Source organism: Aedes aegypti, chromosome 3, assembly GCF_002204515.2.
Source record: "Aedes aegypti strain LVP_AGWG chromosome 3, AaegL5.0 Primary Assembly, whole genome shotgun sequence".
Lineage (NCBI taxonomy): Eukaryota > Metazoa > Arthropoda > Insecta > Diptera > Culicidae > Aedes > Aedes aegypti.
In genome coordinates this window covers 104,632,749-104,653,036 of record NC_035109.1, presented here as the reverse complement: position 1 = coordinate 104,653,036, position 20,288 = coordinate 104,632,749, and the positions used below count along the sequence as shown (strand labels likewise).

General features: G+C 35.2%; 1 protein-coding gene and 1 long non-coding RNA gene across 4 annotated transcripts in view; both read right to left on the bottom strand.

Annotated features, from left to right (window-relative positions):
• The window catches only part of LOC110678104, a 150,664-nt gene extending 144,589 nt beyond the window's left edge, over positions 1-6,075 (bottom strand). Inside the window, exon 1 of the mRNA XM_021850700.1 lies at positions 5,875-6,075. Coding sequence (XP_021706392.1) covers positions 5,875-6,075 — 201 coding nt within the window. The remainder of the gene's footprint in view (positions 1-5,874) is intronic.
• Positions 6,076-10,108: 4,033 nt separating this feature from the next.
• On the bottom strand, positions 10,109-10,828 carry LOC110677931. Of its 3 annotated transcripts, none has more exons than XR_002501298.1 (3): positions 10,768-10,828; positions 10,336-10,622; positions 10,109-10,277 (listed from the first exon to the last, which is right to left on the bottom strand). It is a non-coding gene; the product is annotated as an uncharacterized LOC110677931 (long non-coding RNA). The 3 variants fall into 3 exon arrangements; XR_002501297.1 differs by having other exon boundaries at positions 10,336-10,409; positions 10,479-10,822; XR_002501296.1 differs by having other exon boundaries at positions 10,336-10,822.
• Positions 10,829-20,288: the final 9,460 nt, after the last annotated feature.

Here is a 20,288-nt window from a genome sequence, read left to right as displayed (position 1 = left end):
AAGTCCAGCTATGCCAATCCACCATCGCCTCCTCACGTCTGTTGTTATCTCAGCCTTCAACTATTTTGATGAGCTTTGACATTTTCACAGTCTTGCTAGATCCTCCGAAACATCCTCCATAAGGTGGGCATCATCGCTCACCACAGCACCATTTTTCACATATTATATCGACAGCCTGAAGTAGCTCTCATACTCATAAAGTCTAGTCGTTGTTTGGACGCCGCGCCGATGGTGTTTACCATCTTTGTCTGATTTGTCTGTTACCACCACCACCTGCACTACCGAGCGGCCCTTGTGTCATTCAACAACAATAGAAACAGCGTGGCGGACAGTGTTTGAAGGCAGACTACATTATTTGAACGACCCCGGGCCTGTCGTCGTCGGCTCGTTTCGATGGGTGAATCCTACTGAATCGACAAAGTTGGGAAGCAACCTGATGAAGGAAGACGAATAGCGTAAAATGGTCTAAAATGCACTCTCGGGGTAGAGTGCCCCGGTTTACATTCTAATGAAATTAATAATATCTTACTTATATTACCAAACGAGTAGAAAATACTTGAATCGTAATATCGATTCGCTTTCTCAGATATTCGATATTTTTGGAATCAAGCCTAAAGTGGATAGAATCGAGTTGCAATAGTAAGGAACTACAGCCAACTCTACCTAACTCGATATTATATATCTCGATATCAAGTTAGAGAACTATACTGCCCATGTTTGCATGGTCGACGTAACCACCATATTTGCTGTGAAAATGCGTTGTTGTAGTATCAGCTGCATTCTTCAATATTCAAACAACTTTGGTCAACTAATCTGTATCTACATTTGCTGAATTTTGAAAGTCAAAACTTGAGCGGGGAGACTTGTCAATTTCTTACTTTTACCATTTGTGTTTGTGAGTTTGATGAAGAACACTGTCATAGTAACCTGGTTTATACGCTAAGCTATCCGAATAAACACTCTGCATTCTGTTTTTTTTTTTCGGATAAGTTGGTATATGTGCTCATGTCAATCTGTTTTCCTCTAATAATTCAAATACTTTAGAACAAATGCGCTGTTCGCATGTCCAACCAGTGTATTATAAGGTAAAGAAAGCATAACAATTAAAAATTTATTTTGGAAAAATCAACACATACGTCGACCATGCGAATTTGGGCAGTATAGAAAAATTTGGTTTTCATGGCTACCTCGTTGATCCCTTGAAACGCAGTTGCACTGTTCCATATTTCCATTTGTAGATACCTCCCCAACTCGATGGTCTCTTTAATACCAAGTTATGGAGAGTTGTATACTTTTCCATCAGATTGTAGAGTTGTATACTTTTGTATCAGATTGTATACTTTTCCATATCCTCTTAACATCCGTTATTTTCAACCATTTAAATTCTATTTCACGTCTCTTTAAATCCACCAGGACTCTCATTTTGTTTTGATCTCCTTGCTATCATGACCCCTTTTTAATAATCTCAAATGAAGTTCAGGTTGCGTAAGCCGTTGATGAGGCAATGAGTATGTTAGAACGTTCTGTATTATTATTCCAGATAAGATTCCGCTAAATCAAACTAATTTTGACAAAATTAGTACTTCGGCGATTAATGACAGCCTACTTAAATGATTTTTGATGAAACACCATTCAACAGTTAATTAAATAATAGTACAAAATCAAACATTGAAATTGAAACTCTAGAGCGAAATTGATCATCAAATAAAAAACATGTCCGTATCCACTAAATTTTGATCCCCTAAGTCTGAAAAAGGTGTCAAAAGTACATTTTACTTATGTATTTTACAATTTAATTGCTGAAAAACACTTTAAAAATCCGCATTGTAGAGGTAGACAATCTCAATTAGTATAATCACGTTTTCCGGGAATGAACAAAATGTGTATATCCGTATGTTTTAAAATACATACGAGCTTAGTGAGTTATACTAAAGCAGTCACAACATTTGTAATACCCACAACTTGCATCTAGCTCAAGCATTAAAATCTTGTTTAGCACTGACTTTTTCAACAATTTTTATTACATGAAATTTGATTTTTTTTTTCAGATTATATTTTTATGAAGAACAAAATATTTTGAAATCATCATAAGACACTTAATTGAAGCTGTCTGTCAAAGGTTACAATTTCTAGTAAGAATTATATTGGATAGTACTAAAAAGGGGTTGCATTAACTTAAAGCAGGCCTGCCCAACCATTTTGTACCACGGACCAAATCGCTAAGAAAATATTGTTTGGCGGTACAAATTCCAAAGTTTTTGTAAAATGAAATGAAACTAGTTCAGTGAAGTGACATCTTTTGGAGAATTTGAACAAAAAAAAATGCTGCTGAGATTCTGTAAAAACTTCTTCTTGTATTCTGCGATAATTTTGTTCAGGCTATGAGAATTCTGTCAGATGTCCACAAAGGATTGTGTCAGAATTTCATATGAATACCCTGTCCAAAATTGTATGAGAATCCCGTTCGAAATTTCCGATTTTTTCCAGGATTAATTTGTGACGAGTACTGTGAGAATTTCGCTAAGGATTTCATGAAAAATCTCTAAGGAGCCCTGGAATTGTGAGACTTTATACAGGATTTGAAAGAATCCTTGGTCCTTCTGTTAAAAATTCATCTTGGATACTATCGAATTATGCTACAACGTTTGCTGAAACCTATTTATAATATTTTTTAAATCTCATTTAAAAGATTTTGTAAGAATTCTTGGCAAGTTTTTGTAAGATTTTTGCCCACAGTTTTAGGCTCAGAAATGTGTACAATTGATCCAATTGACATTTTCACCATCACGTTCTTTCAATCTGGGTATGATTTCAGTTTTGTTTACCAAATTATTAAAAAAAAATCATAGGAGAATGTTTTCAACACAGAAATAGTGTTTTCAAAAAGTAAAGTTAGGTTATTTGAATTTTTAATTAAATGAATTGAACTCTGAAGAATCGATAAATAATGTAGAAAACTGTCAAGCTGAAATTCAAGCTTAAAAATAAATCAAACGTTTATAATATATGAAACATGGTATAGTCTAACTTCAAGTTAGTAGAACATTGAACGGTCCTGATATGGGAAGAATCTTCAAAATCTTCACGGGCTGCGTAAAACGAGACCGCAGACCGTACGTTGGGCAGCCCTGGCTGAAAGATATGTCACTAAACAGCTCGAAGATTTATTATCATCATAGGATTTCCAAAAACAGGAAAACATTGAATTAAAATTGAAAAACTTGAATTTTACAACATACATTGTTAGAATAATTCAAAGTTATCTGTCAAATCGTACACTTCAGGTTAATTATCAGAACTCGAGATCTGAAAAACTTCCTGTAAGAGCTGGTGTTCCCCAAGGCAGCATTTTGGGACCAATATTATACAATATTTTCACATCTGACTTACCTGAGTTACCTCAGGGATGTCAAAAATCTTTGTTTGCGGATGACACAGGCCTCTCCGCCAAAGGACGAAGCCTGCGTGTCATCTGTAGTCGATTGCAAAAAAGTTTGGATATTTTTTCTTCATACTTGCAAAAATGGAAGATTTCTCCTAATGCTTCCAAAACTCAACTAATAATATTCCCACATAAACCAAAAGCTCTTTATTTGAAACCATCAAGTAGACATGTTGTCACGATGAGAGGGGTTCCAATAAATTGGTCAGATGAAGTTAAGTATCTAGGGCTCATGCTAGATAAGAATTTAACTTTCAAAAATCACATTGAGGGCATTCAAGCCAAATGTAACAAATATGTAAAATGTCTCTATCCACTTATTAATAGAAAATCAAAACTTTGTCTTAAGAACAAGCTTTTGATATACAAACAAATTTTCAGGCCAGCCATGTTGTATGCTGTACCAATATGGACTAGCTGTTGTAATACCAGGAAAAAATCTCTGCAGAGAATTCAAAATAAAATTTTGAAAATGTTTCTGATGCTTTCTCCCTGGTATAGTACCAATGAGTTACATAGAATATCCAATGTTGACACATTGGAACAAATGTCAAATAAAAAAATTACAATCTTCTATTGCCACGATTAATGCGTTATATGTTTAGGTTAAGTTAGGTTAAGTATATTGAAAAGGTTTTTTTTCTCTTATAAGCAGGTGAAATCAAATCACCTGTAAAAAATCTGAACTGCTACGGCAAATGAAATGTAATATGTTGTTAACAAAATGTTAATAAAATCTTAGATTTGTTTTACCAAATTAGGATGATAGTGTTGTCTAATAACACAGAACACCTATACATAACAAATAATGAATGTAATGTTTGAAATGATACTAATAAAGAAATTTAAAAAAGGAAAACATTGAATGGATGATATGCGAACACAATGTTTGGCATCCTTGAGAGGAATTATAATTCGGTGCCAAACTGGTCGAGTTCTCCCAGGAGATCAATTTACTCACCAATTGGGTCCTAAAGCCCTGTCCCAATTTTAGTGCCAAACGCTTAAGTTTAGGCCAAAAACACATGTTTACTCAATTTTCTAATGTTTTCCGTTGGTTTAAGCCTAAAATTTTTTTTTGACGTTGGATAACGTCTTACGGCAACATACTGGGGTACAATTTCTAAAAACGAAAAATCGCTCGCGTCACGAAAAGTGGTTAGATTTTGACTGTTAATAACTTACAAACGCCCGGATATAATTTCAAGATTCTTGCACCAATTGATTGGAAATCTTTCTACGAGTCTACTCTAACAATGAAAACTATTGATTTTTATGACTAAACTATTGAAAAATTGGGAAATATCAAGGTATGTCTTATTTCCATAGAAAAGCACATTTTTCTTGTGTATTTCTGACACAGACATCATTGAGCGATATCTTAGCCACTTTCGTCATTCAAAGGGAAACGCCCCTTTCGGTCTGCTTCTTGCTCCTCTTTATTCTATCGTGTCCAGCCAAAGTCCAATCAGTGACGCGCGCATCAGTCAATCGTCGACCAGCAATCGGAGAAGGACTCCTATTGGAATATTTTTTACATATTCGTCACAATCTAGCTAGCCTATCGAATGAGCAAACCATAGAAACGAAGGATGGACAAGGAAGCATACAATTACCGCATTTTAATTGAATCTTCTTCGGTAATCTTTTAGTGTGTTTCTGTTTTACAATGGAATGAAAACTCAGTTCGATCTAAGGTGACTACCCCTAACCGTCCTTTTCAGGACGACAATTTCATTTTGAAAGAGTTATGAGAATTTTCTATAGTGACGAGCGACATTACTGGTGATTGGTGATCAGGGCCAAATAATGCTTTTCGAGAATCACAGTGCCAAGAAATAAATGTGGGCATGAGTCGGATAAATTGCGGACGACACTAGAATGTAGAATCCATCCCGGTTTGCCTCGCATTTAGCGATGATTAAATAATTCCGTTATAATTATAACGATTATAATCGTCGCTTTTTACATGCATGCTAGAGCGATCAGTATCAACTTTTCGAACAAAGAGCTAAAACTAATCGGCAGCAGATTGGTTGATGTTTTGATTTGGTATGAAAGTGCTACCGCCGCCCGACCCGAGCGACGGGAACCTAGGTAAAACTTCGTTTGGCATTTCTCTCCATTGAAAACAAATCAACCGAAATTATAATTTATAATTAAATGAAATGTCTCTTGTTGTAACTCTTTTACGTGGAATGCATTTTTGTAGTACTAAAAAGGGTCGTTTTGTTTGAAATCGTGCTGTAATTCAATTTAAGCGCCACGAATACGACGAGCCAGCTGGCTGTCCTTCGGCACGCTTGGCGTGGATTGCGCACAGGTTGGTATCCACAAACAGACCGACCAGATATGCCTCGCTCGCTTCCTGCAGAGCCGTGACGGCCGAGCTCTGGAATCGCAGATCCGTCTTGAAGTCTTGAACTACAAACCAGGCACTTGCGGATCAGCAGCTCCGTCGATATCTGGTAACGACGAATCTCACGCAGAGCAACCATTCCCGGCAGATAGCAATGCGGCTTCTCGCCTCCTCCGGTGGTTGTGGTGCTCTTGCGAGCGGCTTTCGTAGCCAGCTGCTTGCGAGGGGCCTTTCTTCCAGTGGACTTATGGGCAGTCCGATTGATACGAGCCATCGTCGTAGTAATGGTCTTGCTTTAGTGGGATCCGAAGTCAGTTTGAGGTTGGGGTACTTTTCCTTTAAGTCCGCGAACTCCATGTTCTCCTCTTTGCTCAAATCGATGTTGAAGTTGCCGTCCGTCCCCAGATACCACTACGAAGCAGACGAAGTTCTTCATGGCGCGGAAATTCTTCGAGTATCAAAAGAAGACCATGCCAATAGGCACTGGAGAAGTACCTCAAACTGGCTTCGGAACCCACTAGAGCAACCAATCTAAGTGGGTCATGTGAGGACCTAACGTTCAACCGGAATATTTGTTTGGAGAGTAAGTGTTAACGCTCATGTTTCTTCTTCCATCAACCAGTTCTATCGGTGTTGAACTGTTAACTGGACCAACCATATAATAACACACAATGTCCATAATAAGTGAGAATTGACATGCAACAAATAGTGTGACAATTGATTAGATTTTTAGCAATAGAATTCTTTCATAATTTCGTGACGGTCTCAAGCTAGGAAATAGAAGAAGCTAACGTTCTTCTTCTTTCTGGCGTTACGTCCCAACTGGGACAAAGCCTGCTTCTCAGATTAGTGTTCTTATGAGCACTTCCACAGTTATTAACTGAGAGCTTTCTTTGCCGATTGACCATTTTTGCATGTGTATATCGTGTGGCAAGTACGATGATACTCTATGCCCTGGGAATCGAGAAAATTTCCTTCACGAAAAGATCCTCGACCAGTGGGATTCGAACCCACGACCCTCAGCATGGTCATGCTGAATAGCTGCGCGTTTACCGCTACGGCTATCTGGGCCCCGCTAACGTTAGAACGCTAGAAGCTAACGTTATCCAACGTCAACTTGGCGGTCGTATCTCGAAAACAACCTCTTACTTTTTAGATTTTGTCACATCCTTTGGCTGAAACTCAAATTTTGGGTGTATTTTGTTTTCCGTGTCCCTTACGAAATGTCAGATAGGAACAACCCCAGTGGTCGAACTAAAACCCCTGTGGTGTTTTTGTCGACTAAGCGAACGTCAAACATGATCAAAAGTGTCAAGGTTCATTTATGGACCAACTTTTTAAATTAAAGATTAAACATGATATAGCCATTATTTGAGCGGGAAAAATTGCTAAAGTAGTTACAGTAACATGTTTTTCCGTGTTATTAAATAAAAACAAGATTTCATTACAAATTTTAGGACCCAATTACGGTGCTGCTTTTAAATGCTTCGTAATCAATATTGTACGTCACAACTATTTCTGGTTTCAATATGTTTCTGGAAACAGATTTGGCATTACGTTACAAAGTTTTAATATATCTTTACTCTGCAAAAACCAGGTGGCATTTTGAACCAATTTCTCCTAATTTTCTTTTTTCATGCTTTGCCTATAGGCACTATGGGCGGTTTCCATACAGACTGACGGCCAAAAATATTTTTTCCATCTCATGTCGTAGTTATGAGTTTTGTGACACAAATTTTATGTTTTATTTTCAAAAACAAGTTTTCGAGACTTACTTTTGAATAGGGCCTGTAGCGAAATAATAAGCGTTGTCACTAATGATGCATATGAGCCGTTTATATGATTAACGTTGTGCAAACCATTATAAATGTTAGAAGTTACAAAGAAATGATGATATGAATGATTAAGCGATATTCATTCACTCTCTGAATTATGTTTAAGCTGTTTTAATAGGAAATGGTCAGAAATATTGGAAAAATTCAAAAAGCCCTAAATTAAAAAAGTGCAAATTTGTGCAGCTAAATTCTTCACGATCGATTAGTTTACATCTCAAAGCACCCGTGGAAATAAATTTTAGCCTGGGACAACTTGGGACAAAAAAGTATGGGATGTGTAAAGTTTCAATATAAAATCATATATATTTTTTTTCAGTGCACTCCCCGCATTTTTCCGACCTAAAGTACGAATTTTTATTTCATTTTATTTTTCGTAGTTTGCATTTTGAATAAACTTTCGGACAGTGTATAAAGATCTGTATAAAATATTACGATTATGCAGTATATTTTATTCAATGCGTACCGTGTGTTTGCACTGAATTCTCAATTTTTATTAAGAACTCTAACTTTGACATACTGTATCAATTAAAATATAAAAGATCTTGCCCTGATATTTCAGGAATAACTTAATAGAAGTGTTTAATATGGAATGATGTACAAGAAATACCTATCAGAACAAGCCATATTTTCGATTATTGGCCACCTGATCGCCCATAGTGATAGGTGCCGCGAGGGCTAGATGACCTGCCGACAGAATTCCTACGTAGCAAAAAATGGTTCCATTGCTGCCCCTCGTTGATGCTCGTTTTGGGGAAAATTACTAACCGTAGCTTCTGTGAAAGCACGGTAGGTATGGTAAGTATGCAAAACGATAAAGTTTGTGAGTCTGGCCGGCTTTTGATGCCCACGATCTGGGTGGCGTGTAAATGATGGGTTGAATTATGATGATGATGGTATGGGATGATGATGAATTTTGCACGAAACAAAGCGCGATTAATCTTAATCGAGGGGAGTAATTTCAATCGCAGCGTAGAACTGGAGCACTGGGTTATTTGGTATGACCTAACAGAAGATGTTTAGCGAAATACTTTAATATGTAGTATCCAAGATACAGATACAGAACCCTTCAATAGAAAAGGTTTGATTTACCATCCGGATCTCATGAAAGAGAAGTGATTAATTTTCCCTAATTTTGAGGAGAACGTTTAGTTTGGTCAAGTTGGAACCTCTGAAAAAGGTCTGTCTTCCACTAAACCACATGAATTAGAATTAAGATAAATGAATTGAGAATCAAAGCTTCCAATACACCCAAGTTTATTTTCCCGAGCTCAGTACTGCATGACTAAGCGCTTTAAATCAATTCAAGTGTTTAATTTTCACTGATCCCATCTAATCCAATCAACATTATGAGTCTGATCAACTTTAATAGATATCGTCGCAGGAAGGTACATGTTTGATCCCAAAAGGCCATTACATCCGTAGCATGGTGGTGGGTGACGTTTATGACCCTTCTGACGCTCCATCTAACTTAATAACAGAGATTGAACACGGAGTGTCATCGCTGTTGCATATGTATAGCATGGCCCCTCAAGCACCCATCTCATCACATCTCGACGTCTCGACACCGCACCACCGGCTAGGAGGGATGAAGCATAAAGATTCACGCGCGATGTACAACACTGACTATGATGAGGTGATTTACTTAATGCAACTCAACTACAACAACCACTCTCTTCATCTCGACCAGCTGCACAGTACCAAAAAATAATGTGATTTACGTCTTTTGGGATGCACATAAAAGAAGCGAGCCGAATGACGTTAATTTATGTCCAATTTCAAATATGTTAGTGTCTGATTCGGGAAATGTCGATCACAGTTCCATGGTTTTCGTGTCCTTTAACATGTAAAATTACATTTTTTGTTCAATACATCTTCAAGGACACGTTTTTGTGTCGTTCCATCGCTTACATCATGTGTCATTCAGTCATAACCAGAATTACGTCCAGAGTAATTTTCATTATTTTTAAGAGTGTGGGTACCTACTTTTAACCTGAGGTTAGGATAGCTTCTCACTTGTCATGTGCTATAGTGGATGGCTTTGAAGATGTGCATGGACGAGAAAGGGAAAGGGTCAGCGGCGAAAAGCGCAGTGAGAAGTGCATGTAACAACCCGAGCTATCAGAATATATGTAATAACACGCAGAGAAATATATTGTAAATTCAACAGATTTCTACATAGGTTCAACAAATTTTATTGTAGACTCACGGCTTACCAGCATTTATCATTGTTTCAATAAATATACTCATTTATTCCTACAATAAATATTGTTGTTTCTAAAAATGCTTCAAAGCAGCTAACTGTCAAATACAAAAAATATATTTTTTGAAACGAAAATATCCTTTGTTGAATCTATAAAAACATTGTATTGAAGTAACTGTATGACTCATGTAGAAACAAAAATAATAACTGTTCATTCAATAAAATAATATTTTAATTTCAATAAAGCTCAACCAAAGTTGCAAAAGGTGATGTTTTTATTGATGCTTGCTCGTTTATTATATAATCATGTTTATCTAATCAGAATGAATGATTGTGATGTTCTAGAACAAAGTTCATCTCTGGATGGTTCCATAGGTTGTGAGCAGCTCACATCAAATTTCACCAGCCGTTGTCGTTGCTGAATAACCCGGACGGCACATTCTGGAACAAATATGCAAATTGATTAATTTGTTAATTACATAGACTTTTTTATAATTACCTTTTGCTTTTCTTGTGCGATAGTTTTCCTCCCGCCGCTAAAAGTATAATTTCCATTTCTTCGGCACATATTGGCTGAAAATAAATTGTGTGATATATAAATGAAATGCCTTCTGAAAGTATTAACTTGCCTCAAATAATTACCGTCTGATAAATCAAAAATTTGCAGCAATTTAATGAATTCTTATCGTTTTTCACCGGATATACTTTCAGCTCTATTCATTTCGTTCGCGTCACTTTTTCTCACAAATACATGATGGCGACCATAAATAAAAAATATTGTAGATTCTAAAAATCACAATTATAGAAATAATAATTGTAAATTGTTGAAGCGAAAATCTACTACCATATTTTCATTCAACTAGAAATTTTGTTGTTTTAAAAATATACTGGTTTAGAAACTAACATGGGAATGAATTGATTTGATACATACATAAATTATTGATTCTAACCAATGCGTTCTTAGTTTCAACATATTAAAATTCTTCTGCGTGAACTCTTGATCCGTCTTGAAAACGTGAGGAGAAGGCAATTTCCTTCTATGAAAATTATATGGCAGGATCTGCAAAAGTAAATTCAAAAACGCCATTCTCAATCAAGAAACAAAATATTTGAAAATAAAATTTCTCAATTCATTTAAGGTGAAGATAAATCGAAGCCAAACCGCAAATTTTCAAGAGCACAAATCTAGAGAACCAAACACCCGTTTAACCTGAAAACTTAATCGATTGGTCACTAGCTGCTGGTGACCAATCGATCAAGTTTTCATCTCAAACGGGTGTTCGGTTCTCCAGATTTGTGCTCTTGAAAAATTGAAGTTTTGCTTCGATTCATCTTCACCTTAATTGAAAAATATGAAAGCCCTTGGCGATGATGGAATTTTTTACAACCTCATCAAGAAACCTCCAGACAGCAGCTTATCATTCTTGGTTGATATATTTAACAAATGTTTTCAGTTGGCATATTTTCCTGACAAATGGAAAAATGCCAAGATTGTATAAATTTTATAACCAAAAAAAACCTGCAAAAGCTTCTAGCTATCGTTCAGTCAGCTTGCTTTTCTCTAGTATTAAAGTTTTTGAAAAGATCATTTTGAATAATCATCAACATCAACATCAATTAAAATTTAATTTAGGCCAATGAACAGTTCGGATTCTGACATGAGCATTCGACAACTGATCAGTGACGAATAACGAATTTCATTTGTTTCAGCAAACCTGAAGACTATTCTATTGGTCTTGCTCTTCTAGACAAATAAAAAGTGTTCGACAGTGTTTGGCATGGTAAAACAGGTTTGATTGTAAAATAAGAAAAACTTTAATTTTCGTACATAAATTATAAGAACAATCCAAAGTTATTTGTCAAATCGTACACTGTAGGTTAAGAAAGGCTTCTTTGACAGATGGTGTTCCTCAAGGTAGCATTTTGGACCAATATAATACAATTGTTTCACATTTAACTTATCTGAGTTACCGCAGAGATGTCGAACATCTTTGCAGATGACACAGGCCTCTCCGCCAAACGATAAAGCCTGCGCATCATCTGTAGTAGATTGCAAGAAAGTTTGGACAGATTTTCTTCATATTTGCAAAAATGAAAATTTTCTCTTCATGTCTCTAAAATTCAACCTGTGATTGTTATGGTTAGAATTTATATAATAGGAGAGTAAAGTTTTTCGATGAAAACATCATTCACTCAATAAGTTTCCGAAATACATTGAAAAACCAGCTTTGATATGAAACACGTAATTTTACCACAATGTCATCCAAACATATGCCTCATAACGATAATCATACCATCAACACAAGCTTCTCATTTCATTTCGTAGCCCACTCGGGAGACCATCAATGAAATACCTGGTGGCGTTCATAGCTTTTACGATGAGCTATCGCATCACTTTACATGCTGAAGCGCAGCCGTCCAGAGCCTTTGGGGATAAAGCTGAGGATTTACTGCAACAGTTAAATTTAATTTTCCCGATGCTCTTCTGCTGGCCTTCGGGTCAAGTGTTGGAATTATGGAAATTGGTTTGCAAATGTCCCCGTCTTATGTGCTCTTGTGGTTGTTCATTGCGCTTGACTAGCCTTGTGAGAATTAATTAGTTCGGATTGTGATTACCTACAGTTACACAGAGCTTCACCATTTCCACATTCAAATTACTTGTTTTGAAGATTTCAATAGTAGTTCAATACCAAGTTGAAGTTAACTTTAAAATACCGCATTGCGGGCATTCAAGCCAAATGTAGCAATTATATAAAATCCACTCATTAATAGAAAATCAAAACTTTGTCTTAAGAACAAGCTTTTGATATTCAAACAAATTTTTAGGCCAGCCATGTTGTATCCTGTAACAATATGGACTAGCTGTTGTGATACCAGGAACAAAGCTCTGCAGAGGAATCAAAATAAAATTTTGAAAATGACTCTGAAGCTCCCTCCCTGGTATAGTATTAATGAGTTACATAGAATAGCCAATGTTGAAATATTGGAACAAATGTCGAATAAAATTATTTTTAATTTTAGACAAATATCGTTGCAATCTTCTATTGCCACGATACATGCGTCATATATCTAGGTTAAGTTAGGTTAAGTTAGATGGATGCGTTTTTTTCTCTTATAAGCAGATGAATTCAACTCACCTTCAAAAATCTGAAATGAAATGTAATATGTTGTTAACAAAATGTAAATGAATGCTTGATTTAATTACCACATTAGGATGAAAGTTTTTTTTAACACAGGACACCAAGACATAAGAAATCAATGCAATGTTTGGAATGATACTAATAAAGAATTTAAAAAAGAAATGTTTAACATCATATTTTTTCGACTCAAATAATAAAAATAGTCGACGGTAAACTTTTCAAAGTACATAATGAGTGATGCAATACGTTATTTCATATTAATGTTGTTAAAATTGTCTCAGGCATTTAGCTTCATAAAATAAATGAGTCAGAAGAATTCGAGATTTTACCAGATCTCCAGTTCATCCAAAAATCAAGAATATGCAACTTTTTTTTTGCTTTAATTAGGTCTTGTAAATTGTAAGTTCAATAAACATATCACGAAAGAAATAGTTGAAAATACAATAGAAAGCGATAAGAAAATAACCTTGTTTATTGTTGAAAACGATAGGGCAACAATCATGTTCGATACTTGAGGACTTAACGCTTTCAACATGGACATATCGACTCCTCTAGGCTTTGTCCATGTTACCACATAAGACTAACATTAAAACAAAAACTGTGTTTGACCCATTTATGAGGCCAATTCAGAAGCAATTTACCTCCCAATTGTGTGAAATAATAGTTTCATTCTCCAAGAGCAGTGAATTCCAAGAGAATCGTCCAATCGACAACGACCAGAATTACCGCACAAAATTCACACTAAGCGCAACACAGTGTCAAACAAATTAACACCTGCGATCCTAAGTCTCCTAAACACGGTATGCAACAGAAGCAACCAGTGAAGATGATGATTCCCCATAAATGGACATTATGCAACATCGTTGGTAGCCAACGGACAAAATGACGCCTCACGGTTTGCAAATCTCATTGGTTTGGTGGCAAAAAGACAATCCGCAAACATTGTCAATCGAGCGAAACAAACAACGAACCCCGAAACGAAATGACATGTTTCTGCCCACCCGTCAATATGCTTGTGATGGATGTCCCCCGGTTCGGTCTTCGCTTAGTTGTCGTCAAATGAAATGCTGCTATCTAGCGGATTGCAAGCATTAGATGACCTCCAAATCAAGTTCACACCTCGCACTCGGTGAATGTCCGTATTGGCACAGTCAATTTTCAGATGAAAACCCATCGAAGCGCATCATCACATGCGGGTAATAAAAATCAAACCGAATTCATTCGATTTTTCCTGTCCCCGACTGCACGATGGCGCACAATGGGACCATTTCAGAAAATAAGATTATCAAAATCATCAAGGGTCTTGAATTGTGTTTTAGGGAAAGCCGACATTTTTTGGATGATCGGTAAAGTTGTTTCCGCAGTGAGGTCTGTAAATCTCGTATTCATTACCAACGAATAGTCTTTTCAATGAAAAAAGCTTTCTTCAATGAAATAATTCGTTTGAACATAGGATGTTCTGTATTAATTATATTCGACTTAACTGCATTTGAAAATAATACAAAAGCATAATGTGCCGGATCAGACCCGATTGTTCACTTACAGAAGTCTTGTAATGGACATGATTAAGCATCAAAATCAAAAAGTTTTCAACACTTCAGTAGTCACGCTGGTGCTTGTTGTACAACACAATTGAAAAAACTAGCTTTTCGTACACAACGTCAGCGAGGTGCCTCTGGTTGGAAAGTTTAAAAAAGTCGCATCACTACTTAGTTGTACAGAGTTGGTGAACTCAGTAATAATATGTATTTTAGAACTATCAACAAATTTTCAGAACATGTTGTTTTCTGTTTTTTTTTACCTGTTAACGCACAGCGTCCTATTTTGAGGACAGATGCGCCGAACGCCCAGCGCCCTCAATTGAGGACAGTGATTTGCGCAAATAAATTGAAAACGACATAAAATAAATGATATTATTTTTGGAGAACTTCTTTATGGACCTGATATCTTCCGCAAAGTGGACATTATATTTCGGAATTCACTCACCAGGTTGCGCTAGAGCAGGATCAAATGTACCTTGCACCTGAACATTCAACCCCCTGAAAAAAATCGGAAATCGATGTTGTTTTCGAAGCGATTTCGAAAATTCTTTCAGCAATAGAACCGAACATCATTAAAGATTATTGTTCAATTTAATTGTCTCGAAATTAGTGCGTTTACCCAAAGTAATTTCGGTACTTTCTAGCATTTTGGAAAATACATTCAATAATAAAACGAAATTCAAAGCGATGACATATAGTTTTTTCGCCATGAAAGTTATTGTAGAAGGGCAGTGAAATCGTTTTAGCAGAAATAAAGTTTTTTGGTTACACTCAAATTTTATTTTACTAAAAAATAATAATAAATACTCTGTTTGCTTACAAAACAAAATTCATAGCGATGAATTGTAGTTTCATTAACATCAATTTGACGAAAGTAGTCCAATGAACATTTTAAGGTAGAAATATAAATTAATGGTTACATTCAAAATTTGTTTCACTCAAAAAACTACAAGACACTTAAGGTTGTCAACCTGTTTACTTGTAAATCAATGTAAATAACTTTCTCAGTATTCATTTGCTAGTACATGTCCAGCGAACATATTTGAACAGACATAGTTATTTTGGATTACACATAAAACATTTTTCACCAAAAACTTACGATAATCCCTAATTATCCCTAATTTGCCTCTTTGCCTCAAAATCAATAAATAAAGCAATGGCATACTTGAAGTTCAGTGATCATCTTTGAAAATCATATTTATTACTAACAAACTACATGTCATTGCTATGCAACTCGATTTATGGGCATACAGTTATACAGAATAAGTTTTTCAATGGTTATTTTTGGTGAAACAAATTTTGAGTGTTTTCATAAATTACTTTTCCTTAGCATTAATTTTAACAAAAACAAAAAAAACAAAATGTCGGTCCCCCAAGGTACATTGGAATATCTTTAAAACACGATCAATATCGACACGGATTCCTAAACTAGAAGAGTTTTTTAAGAACTTGTGAAAAAATGGTGCAAAAATATTGAAAAATAAAAAAGTTATAACGATTTGAATATTTGTTTTGCGGTGAAAAATGAAGCTGCCGGTAGAGGGGTTACTCATAAATATTCAAAATCTTTGAAATTCTTCTGTAGTTAGTATTCAAACAAATATTTGAATTGAAAATGCGCTTAACGTTTTGGCAGGATCTTAAAAAATACGGCTAAACCTGTGAAGCACTGCTCTTAATTCAAAGAGATTATCTGGTTCCTATCAAAACTTTAAAATTTAAACATATTTGCAATTCTATCAGAAACTTAAAGCGTAAGGAAAATTATTTGGTGACGCGGTAGACATTATTTTTAAATATTTTCTATTTTATATTCCGTAATTGATGAACTTTTCTTTGAATTCAGTAAAGGCTTAGTGTAAAATTTGAATATAATTAATAGAATATACAGTACTGCCAAGAATAAAGTACATGAAGACCGATTTTCATACTGAACTGGTCAAGTTTAGGGAACTGTATAACAGCTTCTAACGAACCGATTGACCTGAAAATTGAAATTCATTTCGTTTCAAATTGAGATTGATTTATTCTCAATTCGATCTTATTGAAATTTATCAAATTCTATTCAAGATTTTGGAAGCTAATAAAAATACTATTTTGAGAAAAATGACAAAATTGTCAAATTGGAATATTTTTGAAATGTGAGCATTTAGCAACAGGGAAGGTTTTCTGTTTTCAGAATATGTAAGTAATAAAACATTTTTGTCAAAATGGGTGGAGTTTAAGAGCTTAAACACTTTTGCACAAAATGATTTATTTATAAATCTAACTCGAAGTTATTTACAACATGCAGTTCAAATTTCAGATCAATCAGCCTCGTATACTTTATTTTTGCTAGTACTGTAAATACTATGAAAAGCTGGAAACTTGTACTAAATAGAATCAAAAGGAGCTTTGGAGAAAACGACTTTGAAGACTTTCAGCAATTTTTCACTCCATACAAATTATATAAGAGCCAAAAAACGATCCAATCTCTTACAAAATATTATAATTTTCCCTTTGGACGCAAAAATCACCTCAAAACATTTTGGAAACCTTAAAGGCAGTCGATTGGGCCCCTCATATGTTTGATCCGTCCATCTCGTTCAAAACTCAAAATCAAATTAGTTTGTGGAATTCCAAAACATGTTGAATTTTGTATGAAGGGGCCCCTTATATGACGTCAAACCCGGGCCCCCCGAAGCCCAAATCCGGCCCTGGCGTTAACGGGTTAATGTATTTGAATCCTCTTAGCAGTATCTCAATTTATAAAGGAAACAGTAGATTGGAGTACCTTGTACCTTTTTTATTCCACCCTAATTGCTTATCTTTGACAAATACGCGTTTTCGACTACCACTTGTAGCCTTCTTCAGTGTCAGTCACTTGTATCCCCATGTTGTTTTGACATTTTGTGATTCAAACAAAGGGCCGTCCATAAATGACGTAGCATTTTTTCAGTGATTTGTTGTACCCCCTCCCCCTTCGTAGCATTTAGTCACAAATACTGATACCTCCCTTGGAAAATACGTAGCATGTCAAGAAGCCCCCCTTCCTATAATTTATTTTATTTGGTTTCCTCAGGCTAAAACAAAACAATAAAATCCAAAAATTTATTAATTAATATTATAAACCCTCTAATACCCAACCCCGCCTTAAGACGGGGTACACTTTAGAATTTTGTGTATTTTTTCGTAAATCTGAAACCAAATTTTTTTTTTGTTTATACCTTGACTTATAACACGTAAATGAGAAAAGATTTTTATGACTTTTGAAACTTCTTTGTATTTTTGAAAATTGTTTGAAAAATTGTATTCTTATATAACCTGGGGTTATGCTACATGTTAAATATAGCATAAGCATAAGCATTGATGACCGTAAAATTCATAGTTGCTACTACGGTCATCGGGGAAGGGAAGGAATGTTGGTGTGACTACCGTTGTTACTAGAGACCGAGATCACCTCTGCATCTCCACGGTTGTCATGGGAAGGATATTGGGTTAGCGGGATAAGGTAGAGATCTGGGAATCACCAATGTTTGGTGATGCGATCCATGATATAATCACGCCTAACCGGTTTCGCGAAATAATTCGATATTCGCATTGTACGCCGAACAAGTGTTCGTCACTCGCCCACGCAAGAGCAAGCGACGCGATCAATAGATCAAACACTACTAACGATCCGCGGCGCTTTTTCATTTCTCTGAGTGAACGACGCACGACAAGTTTGATCCTGCCCTCATCACCCGCCCCTGCAGGAGCAAGCGTCAAGGTCGAAGGATCAAACACTACTCACCTGGGGTTTATTTAACATGTAATATTAAAAATCGTACCTTTTATATCTTTTCTACTATCAACCTATAACAGAAGAAGAGTTTAATTGTATACAAATAATTTCAAACCTGTTTTTCCGTTAATTACACGGAAAATAAAAATATTTCCAGAAAAATATAAAAAAATATTATTTTTAATAGTACCGTAAAAACGTGAATTTTTATTATTGCCAAAAATCAGTAACTAGAAGATTGAAGCCTCTTCTGAAAAAGGGATGTTCAAAAATAAAATTTAAAAAAATGAAAAACCCTAGATTCATAGCTTTGCGAATAAAAATAAATCATTGCCCAAAACGTGTTTAGAACGAATTTAGATAACTAAAAACGATATTTAGATCGAAAATAAAAATTTGGGCATTAGAGGGTTAATTACTGACTAAATCGTCAGGATAATCTAACGAATAACAGTTTGATAAAGTACCGCAGTGCTCAAAAGTCATTTGGAAAACAGTTTAAGCAAAATAATTCCCTGTTTAAATTACATAATTTTGACATCCAGTTTATACAGGTTAAATTTAATTTGTAGAATTTTTCTGATGTTTTATGAAATCCTTAAATAAGTTATAGCTGAAAATGTAGAAAAAAAAGTATAATAAATAATAAAGTTAACAGAAATAAATAAGGGTACAAAATATTTAGTAATATATATTAAACAGGAATTTTGTTATATTCGTTTTTTAGAGATTAAGAGGTTTTTCAATTATTTGTACTTAAGAAAGAGATTTCAGTGAATATGATCAACAAAAACCTTAAACCATCCTTAATCAAATCCACTATGCAAACATAGGCAAGATAGAGATAAAATAACAATTGTAATATTTGGAATGTTTAGAAAATCTTAGCGATTTTTATACAAATTCGAGTGATTCAGTTTTCTGAATGATACGAAAATTTCGATGACACTCGAATTTGATCTCCTCATTATTATCTTGATGGAATATATTAAAATAAATCGATCTTGTTTTTCTAAAATAACGTTAATATTTACCTGAATGAGCATATTGTATTCTGTGCGAGAAATAAAGCTCAAACATGAAATTTGAATATGAATAAAATTAAACCGGTTGATTCTGTCTTCAACAAATGAGTAAAAAATGTTTTCCAAGTCGATGAAGCATCGGTTTTTGATTAACTTATTGAACTTCCAATTAGTTTATTTATAAATAAAATAATTTGGACGTTAATACAATATAATATTCACATAAGTATTTTAAACTTTATGAAATCGTTTGATCGAAATTACCAAGAAAATTCAATATTTGTTAGAAAAATTTTAATCTTATCATATAAATGTTTTGAAGCTTAATCATCAATTAGTACCCAAGGTGAACCAAAAAAGTTTGTAAAAAAAACTGTGTCATTTTTTTTTTTCAATGCCACTCTTTTCACAGACATGATTCAAAATGATAAATCCACTAGGTGGGACCCCTCCCTCCCCCTCGTCACACATCGTCACAAATTCACGAGGACCCCCCCTACCCCCTAAATTGCTACAACACTCATAGACGACCCCCAAGCAAAAGTCCAAGAGATTGAATTTGAAGTAAAGCTACCAAACCAACAATTCCCATAATTTTATAATTCTTTTTTTTTTTGCTCAGCTTTGCTATAAGTTTATTTGGTATGAAGATATTGTAGAAGAACATTCTATATTAATTCTGTGAAGGCACCGATATACGCTTGAACGCCATCTAAGAACCCCTTAAAAGAGTTTTGATCGTCTTTTTTTCGAAATTGTCCCATTGTGTGGCGTAGGCTGCCGAAGCGGAAGATCTTATCGCGCTTGTTTTGATCGGTTTTTCGCACGCTTAGCTTTCATTGCGGGCACGAATGCGAAAATCAATTACTTGCTGATGGTGGAGTGATTTTCCAAACCTATAACTATTCGTTTTAGCAATTCGATCCGAACCGTTTCGACACTTGCTACAGAGCCGGTGAGCGGCGATGGTAGCCGTTAGTTCA